This window comes from Mesoplodon bidens (genome assembly GCF_964165515.1).
Source record: "Mesoplodon bidens genome assembly, chromosome: 11".
Classification (NCBI taxonomy): Eukaryota; Metazoa; Chordata; class Mammalia; order Artiodactyla; family Ziphiidae; genus Mesoplodon; species Mesoplodon bidens.
In genome coordinates, this window is record NC_138167.1 from 84,365,732 (window position 1) to 84,392,070 (window position 26,339).

The 26,339-nt window shown below is 39.7% G+C and overlaps 1 protein-coding gene across 5 annotated transcripts in view; it reads right to left on the bottom strand.

Annotated features, from left to right (window-relative positions):
- Window positions 1–1,931: 1,931 nt before the first annotated feature.
- Window positions 1,932–26,339, bottom strand: part of CRADD (CARD and death domain containing adaptor protein) — a 273,486-nt gene continuing 249,078 nt past the window's right edge. For 3 of the 5 annotated variants that reach the window (XM_081250188.1, XM_081250185.1, XM_081250186.1), the window contains one exon: window positions 1,942–5,592. In XM_081250188.1, the coding sequence (XP_081106314.1) occupies window positions 5,291–5,592 (302 nt within the window). In that variant the 3' untranslated portion in view covers window positions 1,942–5,290. Of the gene's footprint in view, window positions 5,593–26,339 lie in introns of all 5 variants that reach the window. The other 2 variants (XM_081250187.1, XR_014017146.1) reach the window with 2 other exon arrangements.

Below are 26,339 nucleotides of genomic sequence, written 5' to 3' on the forward strand. Positions count from 1 at the left end.
TCCATCTTATGACCTCATCCCTCCCAAAGGCCTCACCTCCTAATTCTCTCACCTTTGGGGGTTAAGATTTCAACATATGAATTCTGGCGGCAGGGGGGATACAAACATCTTGGCAGAGCAGATATTTTCCACAAATACTCTCCATCAACAGTGTAATCTGACACCCAAAATAGCACTGGCTAGAGACGGAATGTAAAACTGAAATGGAAACATATGAGTATTACCAAGATGTTGGGTCCACTTTGTTCTTTTTCAGTACTGAAACCTGGATTTCATGGTCTACGTTTTGAATTAATAATAGCTTTTAGAGTTATTGCCACATATTCTGCATAATTTTAACAGACAAGGCTTAATTGGCTCAATGAACTGTGTCTTTGTGAGACTTTAATTTTCCTATAAAACAGCAAATGCCAACAAGGTAGACATCCCTATTCTAAGCTGTTTACAGTTCTAAGAAGTAAACAGGCAGTTATTACATTAAAAACATTCCTTGTATGCCAGCAACATCTAATTTTAATCTGTGGGACTTTTAAAGGAAGAACTAAGGGCTAGAGATGGCACAAAGAACCCCCAAATATGCCTGACATCTAAAACCTGAAGCCTGACCTGATCCCCCTGTGGTTAAATAAAACACATGCTTCTCAATGTCACTGTTGTCTTGATGTACAGAACGGGATAATACTGGCCACTTAGTCTATCAATATGATTCTCTTAGCTTCTAGATTGCTTTGAGACAGTAACTTGGAGGCATCTTGTAGACCCGTGGCAAGAAGTGCCATTTGTCACACTGGATGTAAAATAAATTAAGTGGAATTCTGGTATCCATATGCATTAACTTCCCTTTAAGGGACCGACATACCAAGTTGGGCAGCACTTACAAATCTCAATTGAAGTGTCACCACCTCAGTGGCCAATTCTGTTGCGCCCTCCTCTGTGATACTGGCCAAACAGTTATCGTAATTGCTGGCTGTTATGTTTGTCTCCTCAACAGGCTGAGATCCTACAGGGCAGGGACTATGTCTTATTTATCTTCGCATCTCTGGTAGCGCATACAAATTGCTAGCTTGCTGATTGTAGAGATTCATTTAATGATAGCCAAGTGTTAGATCAGAATCCCATCCCAATTCTGAATATGCTCTGAATTGTGCCTACCAGTTCACATTCCTTGTCTTTAAAGTCTTGATAAAAGTACTGAAGGACCATGTACGTCCTATTTTCATATGCAAAGCACAGCAGGAAATGGTGATTTTGACCCTCACGCTTCTCAGGGACCCGGTAGGGTGGAGAATATTAGACCAACCCTGACAGCTGAAATAATTCAACTCAGTGATTTAGCAAAACATTTTTGCTGTGCCATGCACTGTTCTAAGCTTTTATTTTGTGGGAGCCCGATTGTAAGCACAGTACTGTTATTGTCCACATTACCTATGAAGAAACTGGCACAGAAAGGTAGAGTAACTTGCCCAAGAGATGAGCCTTATATGAGTATTCTCCATGCCTCTTACCTCTGAAGCAAGGCAGAGTGAATCCTTTCTCCCCTGTGTTCCCACAGACTCACTACTCAGGCATGGACCTCATCATCTCATATTGTGATTAGAGATCCATGTCGGTCTCGTTGGCCGAACAGTGAGTTTCTGGAGGACCGGGACTGTGGTGTATCAGTCATCTTTTTGCCTCGCCACTTAGCAGAGTAACTGGCTCACGGGAGCTTCCTGATAAGTGTCTGCTGAATAACTGAATGAGGGAAGTCTCTTTCTAAAACTACCACTTCTGAGGAATTCCTCAGAGAAAGGGATGAAGACAGACCCATTCTACTGCGTCAGTTGCCTTTGTAACCTCTGGTGGAATGTAAATATTTAACAAGGACTTTCCTTGCATTACTGTTTGTAATAGTGAAAAAGGAAAAACCATTTAAAGATCCATCTAACGTAACAGGAAAGTGATCTACAAGTCATGGCACGTGCATATACTGGAAAGTGTGCCACTACTAAAAATGACGGTGTAGACCAGCGGCTGCACACAGATCAAATGTGGTGTCCCACCAAATTCGGATTGACAGGCACGATATTACTGTCCCCCAGGATACATATTTGTAGGAAGAGAACACTGAGCTGAGTGGATCACATGCCACAGTGGAGAAGGCATCTTGCTGTAAGAAAGAGATTAAAAACTCAGAATAAAGCCCAGAACATTTATGGGAATGTGTTCAACTTTGCTTCTTGAGGATGTAAGAATGCACAGTGGGGACAGTCAATAGCTCTACTCAAGTAACAACAGGGCTCTAAAGGGGGACCAAGCAAACAGTGGGATTATGGTGGATGTTTTGACAGCAAAAAGACATTGTTATACTTAATAGCTAGTGTCTTTTAATTTCTTCAAATATGCTGCTAAAAATTATAGGATTTTAAAGTGTGCTCCAAACACAGAGGATGCTGAAAATCACAGAGGATGTTGAAAGGTATAGAAAACTCTTTAATGACATGGAAAGATAGTTATATGTTAAATAAAAGAAGCCAATTGTAAAGCAGCATGTACGATACAATCCTGTTTTTGTTACAGAGAGAATATGCAGGCATGGGAAAGTAACTGGAGGACATAGACCAAAACTGGGCTGTAAAAGTAGTTATCTTTGGACGATGGGAGTGGGAGCAATTCTTTTTTTTTCCCTTGCTTATTGGTATTTTTCACTGCTATAAAAAAGATGTACTATTTTTGTACTGAGAAAATTTCATAGAAGTTACAGTTTTTAAAAAGTTAAGGGGCATACCCACGCACGTGCATGTGTGCACACACGCACGCACACACCACACACACCACACACACCACACACATATACCCCAAACCAAAGTGGAGTAAGACTTTTTAATCTTTTTTTTTTGTCAGCACCTACAAATGTTCTACCACCTCATTGCACTCATTAAGAATTTTACTGGGAGTAGGCAATCTCTGGGATTGTAGAACCTTCTTCCGTGCAAAAACACAAGGACTCCTTGTAGGCAATCACCTATTGGATTCTCTTGGGAGGCAGGCAGATGCCATGTAGCATCACTCTTCTCAGTAAGAGGCAGAAATTAGGCAGTGATTTGATGTTCGGTTCTTCCATTCTGCAAATCTTCTGCAAGAGTGTGAGCAGGCCCATGCTGCAAAGAGCTGCAGCTGCTATCTGATGGTGGAGATGTCCTGCTCATTAAGGGCAACAAATCAGAGCTCCCTGATAACTCCACCAGCTCATCATGGCAAGTTCTTCACAAATTGTCCTTCACTGCTGACAGAGCACAAAGGTACCTGTGCATAACAGATGCCCTACAAATGGTAGGAATGCCCTGGGGAGTCATCAGACCCACTTCTAAAATGCCATCTAGTCGGATGCAGCCGAGCCCAGTTATACTCACTCGTCCATACATGTGGTGAAAACAAAAGCTCCACTCTCTGTTAACAAACCCAGGGGGATGAAGAGCGACGTAACAAGTCCAACGTTCAAAATGACAAGCAGTTATTGAAAATGCCGTGGAAGAACAGTCTATCACTGGGTGCAGTGATGGGGCCAAAGGTGTGAGGATTTTACAAGATAATGAATTAATGGCTGGACTACAAAATGGAAAATTAGAGCTGATAAGGCCAGTGGACCATCCTTCTGAACTGTTTGTTGAACCGTAAAATAACCGATTCTTTTTAGGAAAGGGAATATGGTTACTAGACATCTGAAAGGATGTAATTAACTCAGGACTGTCATCATTTTGAGCACCCACTTTCTGTCCAACCTCAGCACTCTATATGCTTGTCCTCAGAATTTTTTTCCCTTTGAAAAATTCTGAGTTAAGTTAGTATTAGGAAATAGATTCTCTAATTATTCAGAAGGATGGATCACAGATTGGGAATGTTCACCTGTCTCTCTCTTGATTGGACCCACTGTAGCATTAACAAAGCCATATCACATTTTAAAGCTTAGCAAGAAACATGGTAATAACACTTCCTCCTACAGTGCCCTCAGCTTTAGCCACTGTTCAGCTTGGTCTGGGAACTGCATCTGTGTTCAGCCACAGCAGTGAATTAACAGCTACCATTTCCCAAGAGCTGATGATGGGCCAGGCACTAGATGAGCCCGTGGCAGATGTTATTCCTTTAATCATCACAAAAATCTTGGAGGTGGGGACAATCATTGCCTCACTCTACAAATGAGGAAACTGAGGCTTAGAGAAGTGAAGTAACTTGTCTGAGGAGATGCTGCTAGCAGGAGGAGGGCAGCAAGCTACTTCCAGAGCATGTGAGAGAGAGGATGGAGCAGCGTGGAGCAGCTGGAAAGGGCACACAGGACCAGTGCTGCAAAGACACACGCTCACTCATCCGCCCCAGGCAAATCGCTTCATCTTGATACAGGACAGGGCTCACCTCTCTTACCCAACTTCTTCATAGGCTTTTTGTGAGGTCCATATGAGATCACATGTGTGAAAAGCCTTGAAAACAGTAAAGCATTTGACACATACCACGTGTTCCTAGTAAAAAGTCAGAAAACTAAATCACAGTCCTTAGGAGCATGACACTTCAACCATCAAGGCTTCAACGGAAAGACCACACGGCCCCCCAACCCCCAGTCCTTTAAATAAAGGGCACGGGATTTTCTTAAGCAAATCTTTTACAGATAAAGGGCTCAGGTATGCATGCTGGTACTTGAACTGGTCTTTGCAGGGAGCTTCAGTGTCTTAAATTTAATGCAGACACCCTGCCTGAGCGATTTATCTTGACTAGAGAAAGTAACCATTTCGCTGTTACTACTCTGTTCCAAAGAAATGACTACTGTAGTTTTACACCCTGAATCTATGCAACACAAGAATGAAAGAAAAAAAACACAAGCAATACTTTCTCATGAGAGGGCCACATTATATACAGTAATTCAATTTTTATTATTAACATCATGATTAATAGCTAAGTCCACAGTTCAGTTCCCAGGCAACATAAAAGTAGATGTTTTATATATAGAACACCTGTATTTTTTTGAGCCACTAGGATTTACCAGTCTATTAAAAGGCAACCACACAATTAAAACCTGCACAATTCAAATAATGTAATCTCCGAGCAATTAGAAACAATGAATTGTCAAATCACCATGGGAGATCAACTGAGTAATCCCGCCTTTCAAGTAACGTCAAGTGGAAATCCCATTATCTCCTTTCATCTAAGAAATCACTAAAACAAACAAACCAGTCCCCCCAAATCTACCTGCCCTGGGTGAGACTCAGGATTCGGCACACGAGACTAGGGGATGGACTCCCCAGGTGCTGATGGGGCGCCATCATCCCAACATGTGCTGGAGCACCGAGGGGTCCACGTCCACGGCCTGGAGACCCCTGTGCAGGCTCTGGAAGGTGGCCTGCTTCCCGAAGCGCTGCCTCCAGCGAACCAAGGCCTCCACCATCTGGGACTGAACATTGTGGGGATGGTTGGCCTTACAGCGGTAGATGTCGGTCTGGGACAGCCCCAGGGACAGCACCACGGGCTCCCACTCGGGGCCCAGCCTCTGGGCCAGCTGGTTGATCTGCTGGTCAGAAGGGGAACTGTGGAGGATGTGCGGGGGAATTCCAGCCATCCGGTCATCTGGGGAGGAGAAAGACACGAGGGTGAAGAGAGCGAGTAAACACATCAGACAGGGGCAGAAATTAAAAATGTGGAGGAATGACACACACTTCCAAATGGCAGGGGCCAACTTCTCCTAGTCTTCATGGCAGCTACTCAGTACAAAGCCATACATAGGGGCTTAAGAAGTACCACCCAGCATCTTTGGAAATGTTTACAACAGAAAATTTGAAAACAAGAAAATAAAAATAACTTGAAATTCCATCAGAGAAACCCATTCATAATAATTTGATCTATTTCCTTTTTAAAAATATCTTTATTGGAATATAATTGATTTACAATGGTGTGTTATTTTCTGCTGTATAACAAAGTGAATCAGCTATTATGTATACATATATCCCCATATCTCCTCCCTCTTGTGTCTCCCTCCCACCCTCCCTATCCCACCCCTGTAGGTGGTCACACAGCACCGAGCTGATCTCCCTGTGCTATGTGGCTGCTTCCCACTAGCTATCTATTTTATGTTTGGTAGTGTGTATATGTCCATGCCACTCTCTCACTTCGTCCCAGCTTCCCCTTCCAGCCCTGTGTCCTCAAGTCTGTTCTCTACATCTGCGTCTTTATTCCTGTCCTGCCACTAGGTTCATCAGTACCATTTTTTTAGATTCCATAAATGTGTGTGAGCATACAGTATTTGTTTTTCTCTTTCTGTCTTACTTCACTCTGTATGACAGACTCTAGGTCCATCCACCTCACTACAAATAACTCAGTTTCGTTTCTTTTTATGGCTGAATAGTATTCCATTGTATATATGTGCCACACCTTCTTTAAACATTCATCTGTCAATGGACACTTAGGTTGCTTCCATGTCCTGGCTATTGTAAATAGAGCTGCAATGAACATTGTGGTACATGACTCCTTTTGAATTATGGGTTTCGCAGGGTATATGCCCAGTAGTGGGGTTGCTGGGCCGTATGGTAATTCTATTTTTAGTTCTTTAAGGAACCTCCACACTGTTCTCCATAGTGGCTGTATCAGTTTACATTCCCACGAACAGTGGAGAAGGGTTCCCTTTTCTCCACACCCTCTCCAGCATTTATTGTTTCTAGATTTTTTGATGATGACCATTCTGACTGGTGTGAGGTGATACCTCATTGTGGTTTTGATGTGTATTTCTCTAATGATTAGTGATGTTGAGCATCTTTTCATGTGTTTGTTGGCAATCTGTAAGTCTACTTTGGAGAAATGTCTGTTAAGGTCTTCTGCCCATTTTTGGATTGGGTTGTTTGTTTGTTTGATATTGTGCTGCATAAGGTGCTTCTATATTTTGGAGATTAATCCTTTGTCAGTTGCTTCATTTGCAAATATTTTCTCCCATTCTGAGGTTTGTCTTTTCATTTTGTTTATGGTTTCCTTTGCTGTGCAAAAGCTTTTAAGTTTCATTAGGTCCCATTTGTTTATTTTTGATTTTATTTCCATTACTCTAGGAGGTGCGTCAAAAAGGATCTTGCTATGATTTATGTCATAGAGTGTTCTGGCTATGTTTTCCTCTAAGAGTTTGATAGTGTCTGGCCTTAATTTAGGTCTTTGATCCATTTTGAGTTTATTTTTGTGTATGGTGTTAGGGAGTGTTCTAATTTCATTCTTATACAGGTAGCTGTCCAGTTTTCCCATCTCCACTTGTTCAAGAGGCTGTCTTTTCTCCATTGTATATTCTTGCCTCCTTTGTCAAAGATAAGGTGACCATATGTGCATGGGTTTATCTCTGGGCTTTCTATCCTGTTCCATTGATCTGTATTTCTGTTTTTGTGCCAGTACCATACTGTCTTGATTACTGTAGCTTTGTAATATAGTCTGAAGTCAGGGAGCCTGATTCCTCCAGCTCCGTTTTTCTTTCTCAAGATTGCTTTGGCTGTTTGGGGTCTTTTATGTTTCCATACAAATTGTAAATTTTTTTTTCTAGTTCTGTGAAAAACGCCATTGGTAATTTGATAGGGATTGCATTGAATCTGTAGATTGTTTTGGGTAGTATAGTCATTTTCACAATATTGATTCTTCCAATCCAAGAACATGGTATAACTTTCCATCTGTTTGCAGCCATAAAAGGGGTAATCGACAGTAACATAGTAATAGTAGGTAACTTTAACACCCCACTTACACCAGTGGACAGACCATCCAAATAGAAAATAAATAAGGAAACACAAGCTTTAAATGACACATTAGACCAGATGGACTTAATTGATATTTATAGGACATTCCATCCAAAAACAGCAGAATACACTTTCTTCTCAAGTGCACACGGAACAGTCTCCAGGGTAGATCACAACTTGGGTCACTGATCTATTTTTTTTTCAGTCTTTTATACATAAAACATACATTTAGGATTACACTGCAGGTACTGCTTTGTAACATGCTTTTTTCATCTCCATCTCTTTTACTAGAGAGGTCAACCCAAGGCTTCTGGGGGAATCTAAGGATGCCTGCAGGGCCCACCTCCCTCTGGCACTGGCCTGTGGGCGGAGGGGTGACACTCTCTCCTGCAGGAATGGCTAGTGCTAGAGCGTAAGGGGCTGAACAGAACAGCCACTCTATCCTAACAAACTTGAACACCACCAAAAAAAGTGACAGCTTCTAACAGAAGCAGGGGCTAAGAGGCCCCCTGAGAAAAAGAAAACCTAGAGGCCATGAGGGAGCAGGAAGAGAGGCGAGCAGAGTTCACCATCCCAGCACAAGTCACAGGAGGAGAGTAACCATCCTGGCTGAGCCCAGAGACGAGAGGAAGTACGTGCTGTGAAGGGGCAATGAGAGAACCTGACCTTGCACTTCCTAAACTGGAGCCCTATCTCCCCGAGGCCAGTCTGCTGAGGAAGTCTGACACTGAGCGAGTGACTACAAATGTGCTGAGAAGTGCCACTGGGTTATACAGAAGGCCTTCCAGAGGAAGGAGGTTAAAGCTAAGTCCCGAGCATGAGTAAGAAGGAACCCAGTGAAGGGAAAGGAAAGGAGGTGTGCCCTGTGCAGTGGGAACTGCGCATGAAAAGACCCTGAGGCAGGGGGATGTGGCAGGTTCAAGGAAGTGACAGTCACTGTAGCAAAGAGCAGAGGTTGACATGGACTCCAAACACCCAAAATGATGATGCCGGTGATGGGTTAGGCCAGGACTGGAACCTCAGACTTCAGTACAATAGCACATTATACTATACTTTTTGTCACCAGCATCACAGAAATTCAGGTCAATCCCACTTCACACTCACCAGCTCACTGTTTTGATTTATGAATTCAATGAGAAGGCTAAAAGCATCCTGTTAGAATAGCTGATGTTTTCCACAGCATGTGCCTTTGGTCTCTAGGCAGTTGCCAATACCTTCGGCATGAGTTGCAAAAATATTGTCAAGGACTCTCTCTGGTATCTGTCAAGACTGCTTTTTTTAAAATGACTAAGAAGCAAATTAGAATAATGATACTACTGACCAAAATATTTTATATTAACTGACACTTCTTTTACAGCTTTTATAAAAATATGGGCTTATTTAAAAAATTCAAACAACACAAAAAAGTACAAAGAAGAAAACAAATTATCCACTATCCTACCATCTTACTGACAGTTTGTGAACATCATTCGGGACATCTCTTTATGTGTGTATACTGTGAGAAGGAGAATATAACAGTTATTTTTCTAATAAGAGTAACTTAATTTTGCTTGAATATAACAGAAGGAAAAGCAGCCGAAGTGAAACTAAATGGCTTTCTGACCTGCAATTAAATGCTTAAAAAAACAAAACAAAAAAACAAACAAAAAACACATACACACAAACAAAAAATTTAATGCTGAGAAAAAAATTAATGAAAATTTAAGAGGTAAACTACATGTTTTCACACTGATGCTTTATAATGAACACTTTATATTTCCTCTCTTTTTCCTCATACCTCTAGATTTTTTTTGCTTCTATCATTTTTATTCTCTTGGATGCATAACATTTACATGCTTCTGTAACAATAATCTTCTCCCAGCTGTTTAGTCTTAAAACTATATTATAATGGTTTGAATCTTCACCACTGTTTTTTTTTTATAGTTGTTACTGTTTTTTAACCATGGCTTTTCTACTTTTGAGTCTGTTATTTTGATTTGAGTCATTTGGGTGAATCTCTTCATCGGGTGGTTTTCTTCAAGAAAGGTTCATGGTTACTATACTTCTTGAGTTCTTTCAGATCAAGACTGTCTGCTTACTGCCTTCACTGCTGAACAATAACAATATTTATAAAAATAATGTCATATTATATTATTATATTCTAAATTATGAATATAATTTTATATTATTTAAATAATTTTATTCCTCTTACATTTGTAGAACTTGCTCATATTTTATGGTAGAGAATGCTGGTATGGAGAATTCTGATAATGACTTGAACATCCCCCTTTTTGTATTATTTGCTTTTTCTCTCTGGAGTTTACAGTACTGAAACTCTAGACCAGGGTTTATCTTGGTCACTCTTCATCAGCCTTTCCATGTATGTGGCATGGCCTTCTCACCAAAGATTTAGTTCTTCCTCCCTTTCAGAAAAATCTCCCTGCATTATATCTTTGCATTCTTTATTTCTATTCCTTATACTGGATGGCTTTGCCTATCCTCCATGGCTGTCATTTTCTCTCTTACTGTTTTAACTCCTTTCCTGTGATTATCTCATGCCTTTCCCCCATGCCATTCATTTGACTGACAGTTATGGCTATTCTGTATTTTTTTCCTCCTGGTTCAAATATTATATCATATTTTTGTTCTTAATTTTTATTGGCTCTTCAATCTATCTTTTAAAAATCCCTTTCTACTGCCACCCATTAGGATGGCTACTCAAAAAACAAAACAAAACAAAATAAGCATTGGTAAGAATGTGGAGAAATTGCAATCCTTATGCACTGTTGGTGGGAATGTAAAATGGTGCAGCTGCTATGGAAAACAGTATGGCAGTTCTTCAAATAATTAAAAATTGAATTATGATCCAGCAATTCTACTTCTGGATTATATTACCCAAAAGAATTGAAAGCAGTTACTTGAAGAGATATTTGTACATCCATGTTCCTAGCAGCATTGTTCACAACAGCCAAAAGTAGAAGCAACTCAAGAGTCTATCGAGGTATGAATGGATAAACAAAATGTGGTATGTTATACATTAGAATATTATTCAACCTAAATAAGGAAAAAAATTCTGACTCATGCTACAAAATGGATGATCCTTAAGGCCATTATCCTCAGTGAAATAAACCAGTCACGAAAGGGACAAATACTCCATGATTCCACTCATATGAGGTACTTAGAATAGTCAAATTCAGTGGGACGGGAAGAGTGATGGTTGCCAGGGGCTTGGGTGGGGGGTGTGATGAGGCGTTGCTGTTTAATAGGGACAGAGTTTCAGTTTTGTAAGATTATAAGAGTTCTGGAGGTTAGTTGCACAACGACATGAATGTACACTTGAAAATGGAAAAGATAGCAAGTTTTATGTTCTATTTTATAATTAAAAATAAAAAAGAATCTTACTGTTTAATCATAACATTGAGTTTTTATTTCTCCTGGATTGATACTGAGCTCTTCTACAGCATGAAATCGTTGTGAGGTTGAGTTTCTTTGGACTCTGGGTTTTCTCCCAGACCAGACTGGTTGCATGTTTATTTTCTGCAAGCCGTGTTCCTATATTTCATTCCTCTGCTGTAGCATTTTCGCATCGTTTTCATGACATGTAGTTTCATCTTGCTGATACTGAACATGAGTATCTCTGTCCAGAAGTTCTGTTTGGTCTTGTACAGTAAGCTGATGCATCCTTGACACTCTGCTCACTCCATAGGGGACCCATTGCCTTTCTCCCTCTGAGCTACACTCTGAGGTTGGCTGTGGCTTTCTATGCTCTGCCGTGAAGGAGAGGTAGGACTCACAAGGCCAGCCCGTGCCGGGGGTCCTACGCACTGCCCTCTCTTTTGGAAGCCAGTTAAATGTCTGACAACAGAGCCCGCTCTGCCAGGGTGCACTCACCCCTGTGAGCTCTTTCCTGTAACTGGGGAGATGGCTTGCTCCGAGTTGCCTTCCTGACTCTGCTGTGGCCGTTGCCTGACATTCGCCGAGGCCACCCACTCACCTTCTCGGGCAGCTTCTTCCCATACTGATCTGTGTTAGTGGGAATCCTCAGCATGCTGTCCCCTCAACTTCCTTTCCCGGCATTGCTCCTGAGGGGTCGGGATGGACGGTTTCCTTCATTACCTGCCACTGGGCAAAGTGCACAGCACAAAGCTGTGATTGGTTTTCTTGTCTGTTGGGTTGTTGCTGGCGAATGTTTTTGTTGTGAACTGCTTTTTGGGTCAGTTCATTGGGTGTTGGGGCGGGAGCATCTGTGATTCTGCTACACTCTGTCATCATTCTGACTCCTGGCCAACTATTAATGCAACATATGCTTTGAGCCAAAGAGGTGGAAGTGAGGACAGTATTTGCTCTCCTTCCTCTACACTCTCAGGGTCACATATCCCTTGTGAATACTGCCATATAACTGGGAGGTGGCCAGCAATCTACGGACACAGGCTTGAGCAAAGATAATTGGCACATAAGCGCGACCCAGCCAAGAACAAATCAAGCCCTTCCAAGGAGATCTTATACACGGAGAGAGACAATAATAGCTGTTTGTGTCGTCTGACCTCTATCTGGAAAAGTATCCTCATGAGCCTTCCAGCTCATGAATTCTGCTGAATACGTGGTTAATTAAAAATGAGAGTCCTAAGGCGGTAGTGTCAACTCCCAAGGACATACTACATCAAATCAGGTCGAGCTATAAATCAATCCACTGTGACCGCCTGGCCACTGTTCCTCAAAGCTTGATGTGCACACCACTGGTGGTGGGCAAGGTGATGCCGGGGGTACAGAGGGGAACATTCTGTATTAGAGTAGTCATGGATCTATTTTAACACGATTAGAAAAGTATAAATAGCCTTTCAAACCCATGACTGCAAGGATTAAGTAAATAAAAAAGCAGATATAGAATGACCAAAAAGTAAACAAAAAAGAAAAGTAAGTTTTAAAATAAAAAGTAAATTTAAATAAAAGCATCAAATTAGTGGTACAGGTGTTAAAAGATAAGGCAAGAATTGTACAAGTAGAACAGAAATGACTGAAGCTTGGGGAGTCCAGTGTTTCTCAACAAGTGCGCTATTGGCATCTCGGGCAGGACAATCCATTGTGCAGTGCTGTCCCCAGTGCACAGCAAGGTCTGGAGCATCCCTGGCCTGCACCTACTAAGTGCTAGTAACATCCCCTACCCAAGCCTTAGCACACATGTCCACATACCCTGGCGCAAGGCAGTACTACCCCTGGTTAAGAACCACCAGATACTGGGACACAAGAATGGCTATTTTATAAAAAAATCCTAAGCAGGGAGTTACTCCTTTTATACTGACAAAATGCTCTCCCTTATACAGATCCTATCTCTTTCATGCAATCCTTTAATTCCATTCTCAGTGAAGTTAAAACTCACCTGTTTCAAAAGAAACAACATTCTCTGATAAACTCATCTACCACGATGAAGCCAAAAATCCATTTGAAGGGCTCAACACCCCTCAGTCCCCACCCCCCATCTCCCCACTTAGCCACCCACCCCTCTACCCTCCGTCTCTGTGGTCATGACATGGATGAAAACAGCATAGTGACCCCTCCTCTCTAACCAACTCTTCCTCCCACACTCATACTTATCAGCATATCAGCCCAGCTGCTCTGGGCTCAAATCTAAAAGACTCACACATAACTTTTCTGTTCCTTATATGACATTGCTGTCTCCCAAGCTCCTTATGTGCAGAGACCATGTCTTCTACTTCTGTGCCCTTCCTTTCCAACCTTTAGCCCATTGCTGAGTGCAATATGGAACTTAACGTATACTTTTTCAGAAATTGATGATATTCTTAAATCAAAAAGTTCCTCCAAGTCAAGCTTCCAACTCACCATCTCTACTAGCTATGTGTTTCTGACTTTGTCTACTTGTTCCAGAAAAAATGTCAACTCTTCCAACAAACCTCTGTGCAGACAGCACTCCCTGGTCCACCCTGGCTGGGTGTGGGTTCTCCGAGTGAAGGAAAGTTCACAGGCCCAGTGTCCTGTCTGGTTGACCCCTGCTTTGTACCCTGCATCCTACGATATGTGGCCACCTTAATGGTGACCCGAGAAGAGGACCTATACAAAGTTCAAAAGTACAGTTCAAAGACTGAAGGCCATGGAGTAAAGGAGTGGCACGGCAGACATGTAAACAGCTGCTAGGAAAGTCAGATAAAGCCATGGTCAGAAGTCTAGAATAACAGCAAGCATTTTAACTGTAGAACTCCGTTTTAAACTCCAGTTATTTTGAAATATAACTGGAGATTTGGTAAGCACATATGAGTGCTTTATAAAGAGACTCAGCTGGACATGGGGTAGCACTTTGCAAAACCATACACATTCCTTTGGAGAGCTGGTGATATATACCGCTCTCCCTAACTCACTGACGGAAGTGCCATATGCTTCAGGTTTGTTGGACCAGAAAAAAAAAGTTGAGCTAAGAGACTGTCCCCTTCTGGTGCAGCCACTTTTCAGGAGAAAAGGCTAACCTCTTCCCCAAGGACATGTAAGGCCTCTGCTCAGTTCAAGTCTACTAATGTTCCATGGACCAAAGCAAGACATGTGGCCAAGCCCAAGACCAACAGGACAGGGAATTAAATCTTCTCACAGGGTGGGAGGAGTGAAAATGTGCTGAGCAATAATCTGTAAACACTCACAAGTGAACTAATACACTTTTAAAAAGTAGATGAAGTGATATATTACTGGGAATATATAAAATGCCAAAGTTGGTGCAGGACAAAATAGAAAACTTCAATAAACCAACGTATTAAATATACCAAAGTGGTAATCAAGGCCCTCCCCTGCTAAAGAGCCCTGGGCCCCAATGGTCTTATAGGTTAGTTCTATCAAATATTCATAGAACATTTCATTTCCTAACTTATGTAAGTTGTTCCAGAAAATAGAAAAGGAACAAAACTAGCCCATTTTACTAAGCTCCTGTACTTTTTATTCCAAACAACAAGGAGAATACAGAAAAGAAAAATCACAGGCTCATTTCAGTTATAATTTTAGATGTAAAAATCCTAAACATTAACTATTTGAGTTTTTAAAAATGTATTTAAAATAATACATTGTGAACAAGTAGAATTTATCGCACGATTACAATAATTTCAACATCATAAAAATTATCAATTAATTCAACATATCACTAGCCTAAAGAGAAAAGGCACTATATTAATACATGAAAAAAAAAAGGATTTGATGAAGTTTGATACCTATGTATCATTAACATTTTCTTCTTTAAAAACTAGGAATATGGGCAACTTTTAAAACTTGATAAAATTATAAAAGCCTTCAATAAGCATTTGACTTAATGAAGAACTTTAAAATGTATCCCCTTTAAGAATGGGAACAAGACAAGTTATGCCCACTAGCACCATTACTATTGAATACAGTAGTGGAAGTCCTGACCAATGCTGTAAAAAAAGAAAAAGAAATTTTGTATTAACATTTGAAGGGAAGCATTTTCAGAGTATGATTTAATACGTAGAAAAAGGCCAGGATCAATAAACAATCCATCAGAACAAATAAGAGAGTTGAACAAAACTGCCAGATACAAGATCAACTCAAAACAAAAATCAACAAAACAGCATTTCTACATTCTGGCAATAATCAAATACAAGATAAAATAAAATAAAGTATGCAATGAAAACTATAAAGGATCTAGAAATTAAATTAACAAAGATCACATAAGACCTCCATGCAGAAAATTTTAAGCCTTTATTAAAAGACATAAAGCAAGATCTGAATAAATGATCATTCATGTGCTGGCTGGGAAGACATTATTATTAAATAAAGATGATAATTCTTGTAATGACAATTAAAATTTCATAATGGGGTAAGGAGAGGCTTTCTCCAAATTGGGGAAAGCTAGCTAATTATAAATATTTAAAAAGAAACTGGACTTTTACATCACACCATAAACAGTGGCAGGTTCCATGTGGATAAAGGCCCAAACATAAAAGGCAAAACTATAAACTTAATGGAAAATAACACTGGATTATCTTTATGACCTGTGGTGGGAAGGGACCTCTTTTTTTCTAGTTTAAGAAAAATTTTTACTTAACTTTTAAAAATTGAAGTATAGTTGATTTACAATGTCATGTTAGTTTCAGGTATACAGCACAGTGATTCAGTTTTATATATGTGTGTAATATATATACTTTTTCAGATTCTTTTCCCTTATAGGTTATTACAAAATATTGAGTACAGTTCCCTGTGCTATACAGTAGGTCCTTGTTGGTTATCTATTTTATATATAGTAGTGTGTATATGTTAATCCCAACTTCCTAATTTATCCCTCCCCCACCCCAGAAGTGACTTTTTAAATGAATCCCCCAAAGATGAATTTTTTACATCAAAGGAGACTATGATTCAAGTTGACAGAGGAGAATGGGAAAAGATATCTGTTAATGTCTAAAACCAAGGAGGGAAAAATTTCTGGATTTATAAGGTACTCCTGAAACCAACAGGAAAAAAGATAAGAATCTCCAAAGGAAAAAGGACAAAGGAATGACCAGGCAATTCAAATGAGAGGAAATGCAAAAGCAAGCATATAAAGAGATGCTCAAATGCAGAAATTTAAGAAATAACAATTGAAACAACAATGATAAATTACTTTATGTGCATAGAAATCTAGACAATACCAAGTTTTGGCTGGGATGTGGCCATGTAGGAAACTTTATTCACTGTTGGTGGGAATGAAGACTGAGCAGCCATTCTACAAGCAAGTGGCGGTGTGAATAAAACTGAATATAGTATACAATCTTGTTCCTAGGTGTATGTACCCAAGAAAAATTCTGAAAAAGATCGATAAGGGACATGCAGAAGGCTGTTTGTACAAAGCTAAATCATTTGTGTTAGCAAACATATATACCTTATAATCCAGCAATCCTGTTTTGGGGTTTATATATCCCAGAAGAATTCTCATTCAGATCAGACCCCATGAGGGGTCATGTATGAGGTTGTTTATATCAAGTAACACTGGGAAGAAAAGAGCTGGAAGCAATACAAGAGCTCAATACTAGGGGAGCAGATAAATAAATATGAAGGAGCATATAGGGAATACCATGCAGTTAGAAAGAATGGAATAAGGTGAAAATGTTAAAAGAAGAATGATATCTATAACAATGTGAATTTTAAAATATATGTCTAAAACAACACCATTTACAAAAACACACATAAATAAGAATATGTATGTATCGGACAGAGTAATTAGTTATGGAAGGGGAGGAAGTAGGGGGAGGCTGCCAGGCTGAGAAAACTAACATGACAGGCCACCTCCCAGGGCCCACATGTTAACCTGCATCCCTGAGTGCAATGGTTTTGCAGAGAAATCCCTTTGGCCCAAGGTCTGACTGGCTGCCTGGAAATGAAAGAAAAGCACCTTGAAAAGAAAACTAATTAGAACCCCTTGTTCTGGTATATAATCACAGAGAACAGTCTGGTCCTCACAGAGAGGTGGAGAAATAAACTGGTCTTTCTAAAACCGATTTTCAGCTAGATGAATGCCCTGTTGCAAAATGCAAGGAAATCATACTTACTGTCATGGAAAACTTGATTTGCCATCAAGTCCATGGAACGTCAACAACAAAACTATGAGCAATAATTGAGTTCTCACTGAGTTAAAAGGAGGGAGGCAGGGTGGACAGAGGTCTGGGCTCAGAATTGGCAGGCCTGGCTACTATCTACATTTGAATCTGCCACCAACTTGCCATAAAACTGGCGATAAGTCATTTAGCTTCTCTTGGATTGTTTTCTCATTTGGAAAAGGTAAAACCAGGACTTTCAAGGCCTTATTTAGATATGACACGTTATACTATCTTTTAAAAAAGCAATTTTATTTTCTGCAGATCTCATGCTTTTTGACTTCTCGTTAATAATTATTCACATATTGTTGCATCACTTTTCCCTACATGTCTTCTAAGAGAGAACCAAGATCTTTGGGGTTTTAGTGATGCTTTTTTGCTTGTTCTTGCTTTCTAAATATCACTCATGGAAACTTATCCTTCCATTGCAAAAAAGTTAATTGAACATTGGTAGAGTAAATTTTTTCAAAACAGGATTTAAAACTTTAAAAGTTCATGTTACAACTTGCCGAACCACTCATTTTTCTCACACACTTGCGCAGACCTGACCCAACTCCATCAATTTACCATTCATCCTGCCCCCTGAACACACCAGTCTGCCTGGAACCTTAGGGTCTTGTGCTAGCTGGTCCTTCTCCCTGGAACATTCTTCTTCTGACTTCCTCCATCAAGTGTGACTTCTCAATAAAACCCAGCCTGACTGCCCTATTCTCAGTGACAACTCCCATTCCACTCTGTGATCCCCCTTATCCACGTATCACCTTCAAACATATCATATATTTTATGGATGCACTGTATTTGTTGTTGCTGACTGGCCCCACTCCACACACTCATCCCATCCCTGCTAGAATGTAAGCTCCTCACAGGCAGGGGAATTTTGTCAATTTTGTTCAGTGATGCCCAATGATGTATCCTGGGCACCAAGAATAGTACCTAGCACATAGTAGGTTCTCATTACATAAATGAATATTGTTGGATAAATGAACAAATTAAAAGGAATGATCCATTACAATGACAGCATACTCATTTAGCTGTGCTCTCTATGGCTACAGTGTTACCAAGTGCTCCTACTTTTAGTTACTTAGCACTTAAAAACCAAAGAAATCATACTGTATCATCTGGGAGTATATAGAAAATTTTAAGGGGGGGTGGGCGACTCTATAACAGTAAGATATTGTCAAGGTTCAGGGTAGGCAGGTTCCCACTCTCTGTACTGAACTGGGCCACAATGAACTCCTCCCTCTACATAGATGGTTAATTTTAAGAGAGTTAGAACCACTGACAGACCCCAAGATGGTTTCTGGGTAAATACTCTGAGTCCAACCTCCCAGTACCTAAGGAAACAAACAAAAGGTAATAGAAAGGCAGCCCCACCCCCCCAAAAAAGATAGCAGAACCACAGTCCAATACCCCCCTGAAGCTGTATCAATCATTCAATAAAACTCAACTCTAAAAGAGAGACTGAGATCCCCAAATCTGGAGAGGAACAATGAATTAAGTGGGCTTTCTTATCACTTCTTCTCCTCTGACTTCAGTAGACTGGGGATGGTAATTGCCACAGGGAAGGATGCAGAGATCAGAAATAAGAACAAGGACTGACTGTTCCTGGCAGAAGTGATGAGACATTTCACAGGGTCTCAGGAGAGACTGCAGAGCACAGGTGTTACAGCGTGGCCCACACAAACAACTCAGATGAGCTCCCCTCTCTGCCCGACTCTTCTGCTGACATGTGCCCTTAAGCTAAAGAAAGTGGACAGAATAGGAAATATCCAGTCCTCAAGGGGCAACAAATAGGGGTGCCAAGGAGAAACCACTCCGGTCTGTTACAGCACCAAAGGCTGAGCATGGCTGCCCCAACATGGGCAAGATGGAATGAAATGGAACAGCAACTAACATACTATTGTAACAAGTGATTTATTTTATTTTATTCTATTTATTTTTTAATTAATTCATTTATTAATTTATTTATTTTGGGCTGTGTTGGATCTTCGTTGCTGTGCACGGGCTTCAGTAGTTGTGGCACATGGGCTCAGTAGTTGTGGCTCACGGGCTCTACAGCATAGACTCAGCAGTTGTGGTGCACGGGCTTAGTTGCTCTGAGGCATGTGGGATCTTCCCAGACCAGGGCTCGAACCCGTGTCCCCTGAATTCGCAGGTGGATTCTTAACCACTACGCCACCAGGGAAGTCCCGTAAGTGATTTAAAAAGGGAACATTATATGGGAAAAAAACTGACAAAAAATTCACAATCCTCAAGGAATAAGAGAAAGTAATTTGTCACAGAATAATTTAAAAGTATAATAGAAACATGAATACAGTAAAACAAGAGCTTAACAATGAGACAATAAAAATAACAAAATGAGATTTTAAAAGAAGCTTGTCATACTAAAATGATAAATGGACGACCAAATAGCATCACCATGAAACTAACACATAAATTAGAAATACCAAGGAATAGTGTTAACGTGACCCCAAATTATATATATTCAGGAAAGGCTTGAGATAAGGGCAGAATTTAAAGCAATTAGAGAAAAAAAAAAGCAATTAGAGAAAAATGATAGATACGGAGGAGAGCAAAACACAGTCCATTGAAATGTTAATGGGGGCCTTCCCTGGTGGCACAGTGGTTAAGAATCTGCCTGCCAATGCAGGGGACAGGGGTTCGAGCCCTGGTCTGGGAAGATCCCCAGCCCAAAGTATTCAAAAATCTAACACAAGAAAATATCCCTAAAATGAATATATGATGGAATCTAATCTCTAAATTGAAAGAGCATACTCTGTTTTAGGAAAAATCTGATATAGAATAATCAACTATGAGACATATACTGGTTAAATAATTGAATTTCCTGTCCCCAAATATAATTCTTCAAGCAGAAAAAGCAAGTTGCCTACAAGAAGAAAGTCAGTCAAATTTTTCAACAGTGCTTTAAATGCAAAAGATAATGCAATTCCACCAACATTTTAAGGGGAATAAAGAGTAGTCTCTGAATATTATTCTTAGCCAAGATGATTTTCATATAAAAAAGGTAATCAGCAGATACTGCTGAACACAAAAACAACTCAAGAATTCACTGTTTGTTCCAAACCTTCCTTTAAAAGCCTTGACAATCTAGTCAGTGCAATGAATAAAGTAAAAATATCAGCAGTGGCATACCAAGGGTGGGTAGATGGAAATGGTTTGCTTCAGATGCAGGCAATAAAGAATGCATTGTTTATAGAGAATTTAAAAGTAGAAATAAAACCACTAAAACTCACTCTGCTTTTCATATCACCATGTACCAACAATCTAAGCAACGCAAATGATAAGACATCCCTCTTTTCTGGGGTGGAATGTTCCCCCACCAGGCAGTCAGGATCCTCTAAGCCCCTGACCTGTTTCTTAAGAACTGTGATTGGAAAGCCACAGTAAAAAGATCAGTACTGGATATTGAATTTATTTAAATATAAAACTAATTTTAAACACCTGAACAGAACATAATGTTACATATCTTGATTCTATGAAAACAATAATATAACTAATCAAAAGCAAGGCTAGATTATAGAATAGAATGTAAACACTGAATTACCCTGTGTGAAAATAACAACGTAACTAACCAAAATCTAGAAGGAAGAGAGGAAAGAGAGTGAGAGTGCCTATGAGCCCATTTATCATGGCAGGGAAATCTATACTGTCTGAAATGGAGATGGTGGCAGTCCAGACAGGCTGTTATCTACAGTAGGAAATAAGCCCTGAATCTCATGACTAAACAGAACGAGTTAAGTTCTCACTCACACACCTTCCACCGCAGGCCCACGTGACTCTTCAGGGCAGTGCCTCTGTGAGCTGGTGCTGCATTCCATGCCACACTGATGTTATGCTCCTCCACATTCACATATCACATAAGCATTCATGCTCACCAGGACAGGGAAAGAAAGGGTAAGAGACTGGAGATCTGGCAATTAAATACATCCATCTGTAAGTGATGCTAGTCACTTCTGCTTGCATTTTGTGGCTAAAGCAAGTCACAAGGTCACACCTAACTTGAAGGGAGTGAAGAAGTACAATTCTCCTACACCCCAGAACAGGGAGAGAACTGGGTGAACACCAATAACGTCTACCAAGAAATATATGGAGAAAAAGAAAAGCCAGAGCCAAAAACATCAAGTTCATCACCTCTTTTCTGAACCTAAGAAAAAAAAATAACATCTCTTACTGTGAAAAAAAATGTTTATTTAAATTTCAGTAATTCCTTAATTTTCACTTAGCTTCTTTTTATCCAGTTAACTTCAAATAAAATTAAATGTATTTAGTTTTAAAATTTAAAAATTAGCACGATTCCACTTTTATGAAAGCATTTCTATCTATGTATCTATCTATCCACCCATCTATCTACCTACCATCCATCCATCCATCTTTTCATCTACAAACATGCTTAGAGAGATGTCCAAATGTCCAACAGGATGTTCACTTAGTGAGGCTTATTTCTGAGTGTTAGGATTTTTTATCTTGTTCTTTTTACTTTTCTGCATTCCTTGGATTTTTAATAATGAGAATGCATCATTTTTATAAACACAACAGAGTCATTATTAGAATATGAATTAGCCAAAATAACACTTGGCTTTCAATTATCAAGCCTTAAAATCACCAGATGCTAAAAAAAAGGAGATTTTTACATTGCACTAGGAAAGGGAGGGGGTAGGAGAAAATGTGGTATTTCATGATTGTTATACCCTGTTTGAAATTACAAAATGGGTAAATGCTCATAGCTTCAGGCCAGGCAGCTGGTTTGAATCAGGTATGTAAAAGGACATACATTTCTATTTTACCAATTTTTAAGTCTTTTATATCTTGCTGATACAGGTCATTCTTACCAAATATGCAGTTGCTTATTGAGTTTAATAGAGGTGTACCATAGAAACAGAGTTGGTTTTCCCCATTTAAAAAATATGGACATTAAATGCAAAAGTACAATTAATAAATTGAAGAGGAAATATATCTTCTAGTCAGAGCAGACTTACCCATTACGCACAGTGGGGATAGTGCTGAGAGCCCATGGTACTTTTGAGGGCCCGTGAAAATGTTTTGCCCGTGAAAATGTTTTAATTTCTTGTAAAACTCAGAAGAAAAAATAAACTTTAGGTCAAAGAAAATATTTGAATATATAATATTAATATATTCATCTATATAACAACCCAGTCATAAACTGTACTTTTTCATATTTTTTTATGGAGGAAAAGGCCCACAAAGGCAGCAGTGCCTCAAATCCATGGAAGTTCATAATGTGGCCCTGTTTCTAAGTCACAGATTCATTGGCAGATGGCAAAAATTACTTGGTTTATTGAAACATGTACTTAAAACACTACCTTTCCAAATGAAAAACAGTGTAGTTGTTGAGAGACAAAATTCCAAAGTGCCTTGTCAGTTCCTCAGAGTGCACAGATGGCTAATGTTAATTCTCAACGTTAATGACACTTTTTTCACAGTCTAACGACATTAAAGATTCCTTTATATGAAGTTGCATTATAAGGATATAAGGTTTTGAGGGGGTTTTTTCCTATCTAAATAGGGAAAATGAACTCCTTAATCACATTAATCACGTTATTTCCCACAGATAATTGTTCTCCTAAGTTTTCAAAATTGTTTAAAAATATGAGTAAATTTATTTTAGTCTTCAAGAGATCAAGTACATAAATATTTAAACTGATAGTCAAACTGAAGAAAACAAGCTGCTCCCATGGTCCCTTGATTCTGTCTTTGCTGCTGGTCCCTGGGCAGTAAAGAGAGTTAGTTTAAGAAGCTTTAATTGCATACTGAAATTATAAAATAACAACTTTGATAGATTTAAGTTTTCCTTCTTGGTCCTAAACCTGCTTAGGAGAAGGACAAGAGAATCAAGGAGTGCTTACAGAACTTGACTTCAGGCATCAAAAGTACATGCCTTTGAAGGGAGTTCAGCTGTGTTGAGTGGCTTGGCGATAAGACCAAAGAAATAAAAAAGGATGAAGGTCACGTAACTTCGCCAAGCAAAATCTTTCAAAGCTATGATACAACAATAATCTTAAAAATGAAACTCTCAGTCTTCTTATCAGCAACCTAGGGAGAGAGATAGAAGTCAGACTTTTTAATTTACTGCCTTCCCTCTCCCACAACTGGAAGGGACAATGAATGTGGTGACTGACATAATCAGGACTCAAAATAATTTGGATAGATTGATGGAATGACACTAACAAGATTTAATTTGTTTGGGGATAAACGTGACATCCTACCAAACTTAAAAAAATCAGTCATAAAGATACAGACTGTTTTAACCTGCCTCAAATGCAGTAGGAGAAAAGGTTCAGATGTTTTAATTGAGTGAAAATGCAATGTGACCCTAGCAAAAAAAAAAAAAAAGAAAAACTGACACAATGTTAGTTCCAAATACTGTACATAACTTTGGAATCAGGAAGAGGGCGATGACAGTCTCACAGATTCGCAATAGTCAGACTGACCCCTTCCAAATCAATGACCTGATTGCATATTATTGGGACGGAGAAGCAGGCAAAGCCTGAATGAAGGTCTGCCCAAAGACATTAACGTGTAAGCGCGTATGAACTCAGTATGAAAGCAAGCATTTGGCATCTACCACGGTGAACTATGAGCTCTAGCGAGGTGGAAACTGTGTCTGTCTTGTTCATAGCAAGGACCTAGCACATATCTGGTACATCACAGCTTCCAAGAAATAACTTTTAAGACTTTAGTTTAAAAACATATGGAGCAGTTGCATTTTATACAGGGGATGCATTCAGGAGAACTCACATAATGGGAGACTAACCTGGCAAAGCACAGGAGCACTGCCTTGTAGCAAGAGCTTAAGCACCGCAGAGAATTCCACTTGGCTTTGGAATTTTGTGATTCTTGGCAAAATTTAAATTTTCTAGGATTTGCATTATTTCAAATTTTGTGCCTAAAGTGTGACTTCAGTAATAATTTTTACCAACTAATTTGAATATGCCTAATATCAATAAAATGCAAGGGCACTCTGAGGATAGATACATTCATTTAGCAAAGATTAATTGAGGTCTATTATGTACCGGCTACCTTTTAGTGCTAATCATTCAGCACTGGGCAAATTTAGCTATTTATGTAAACTGTCTGCAGTTTGTCTAAAGCACCTCCATGGAACTTAGGGCTTTACAGCTATCTGTCTAAACCAACCCATTGATTTCACCAATGAAAATATAAAATGAAAGGAATTAAAAGTTACTTGCTCACTCTCACAATTAATTGGCCATGGAGCTCTGAAGACAGTGACCTACAGATGCCTATCCCAGCGGGGATTCAGTGCCTGCTTACAGCTGCAAATGAGCAGCTGAAGTTAACAATTTGGGGGCATATTTATGAAGGGATCTCAGAAATAATACAAGATCATAGTTAATAAATATTCTTTTAATCTCCTTTTTAACATTCCCCCAAATGAAAAATTATCCAGACTATGTTTTTTAACCAACAATTTCTTTTACAAACATAGATGTATTAGAAGCATGTGCATGTATGTGTGTGTGAAACTGAAAGAAAAGTTTAACAAAACAACAAATCCTTACCTTTACTATATGTTATCCTATTTTATTTTACTCTAATCCTGATCAGCAACCACTAAATTGACTTCATATTCCACTAACATGTAGCAACATTGTTCTAGTGTACATTCTGCTGGCTTATTACTACTCTCCCATTCAATAATGAGCTCACATGTCATCTCCTCTGAGAAGCCTTCCAGGACTCCTCCAAGCACAATCGACCATGTCCTTCTTTAAAGCTGGACATGAGTGACAGTGAGGATATGGGAAAGGGGCAGATTTAGGAGAGAATAGGACGTAGTGCTGGAATGCCTCTCTGTGCCACACCTGAGCTCCACATCGGAGCAGGAGTCCCTCAAGCTCAGGGGTGAGAGGGGCTTCTCACCCCTGATCGATTTCTTGGGCACCGAGCACTTCCTGGAGCATCATCAGCACTCATTAAGCAACTGTTGAAATAAATCCTTTAGGGTGCTGATGAAAGAGCTGACCCTGAAAGCAAATAAAAGAGCCCATCCATCAGAGGCTTCACACTGGGAGCCAATGGACTGAATTTGGCCCACATATGTGTTTCATTTGGCCTGTGCAGTGCAAAAAACTACAGAGACAGCATTTGACCGGAGATTTCACAAAATTCTAGATTTGTGGCTTTGCTTGTCAGTTCACCAGAGTCATCCTCGGCTGGTCACCTCCGAATCTCCACTCTCTCCAAGGCACACATGAAAGGCCAGGTGCCGGGCTGCTTTCCCATGTCCAGGACCTCTCAGGTCCTACAGGTGTGTGATTCGTGACTCTTGTACCAAACAATGGGAGAAAAGCATGTGGAGTGAATGAGCCTCCAGGCATCCGGGGGAAGAAAGAGAGCATAGCAAAAAGGACCCCTCCCACTCAAGAAAGCACAGACATCCACGTATCTGTGATCTTTTCGCAGGGGTGAAAGGCTGCTCGAGAGAACTGTCTTTATTCTCTTTCTCTCTCTCTGGGAAGAGATGAAAAAAAGGCAGAATCATAGGAAATAAGGACCAAAATCAGAACATTTTATTTTTCCTTGTATCCTTTGGCATTGAATAACACCATTTTGCACAGGTGGGTTTTCAATAAACTTGGAAGCAAGGCTGTGGAAAACTTTTTAAATGCTGTACTGGTCTCAAAATTCCAGTTGTTCAGATATAAAAATGATGTTTGAATGCCTTCCTCCCATGGACACATCCTCACGAAAGCCCTAAGACTCTCAATCAAAATTATTCTCAATCAAAATCCCGGCATATTTACAAACTAGAAATTGACAAGCTGAGTCTAAAACTTATAAGGAGATGTGAGGGCCAAAATAATTTTGAGAAAGAACAAAGTTGGAGAAATTATACTACCTAGGGAAGCAAGAAAATGTGTCACACTTACACCAAATTAAGGATGCTGAATTACGTATGTATGCAACTTTAATTTTGTTTAGCACTGTGTTGATTACAAGACTTCTTCTAAAACTAAAGAAATAAAGAGAGTGTGCTATTAGTAAAAATGATAGACATATA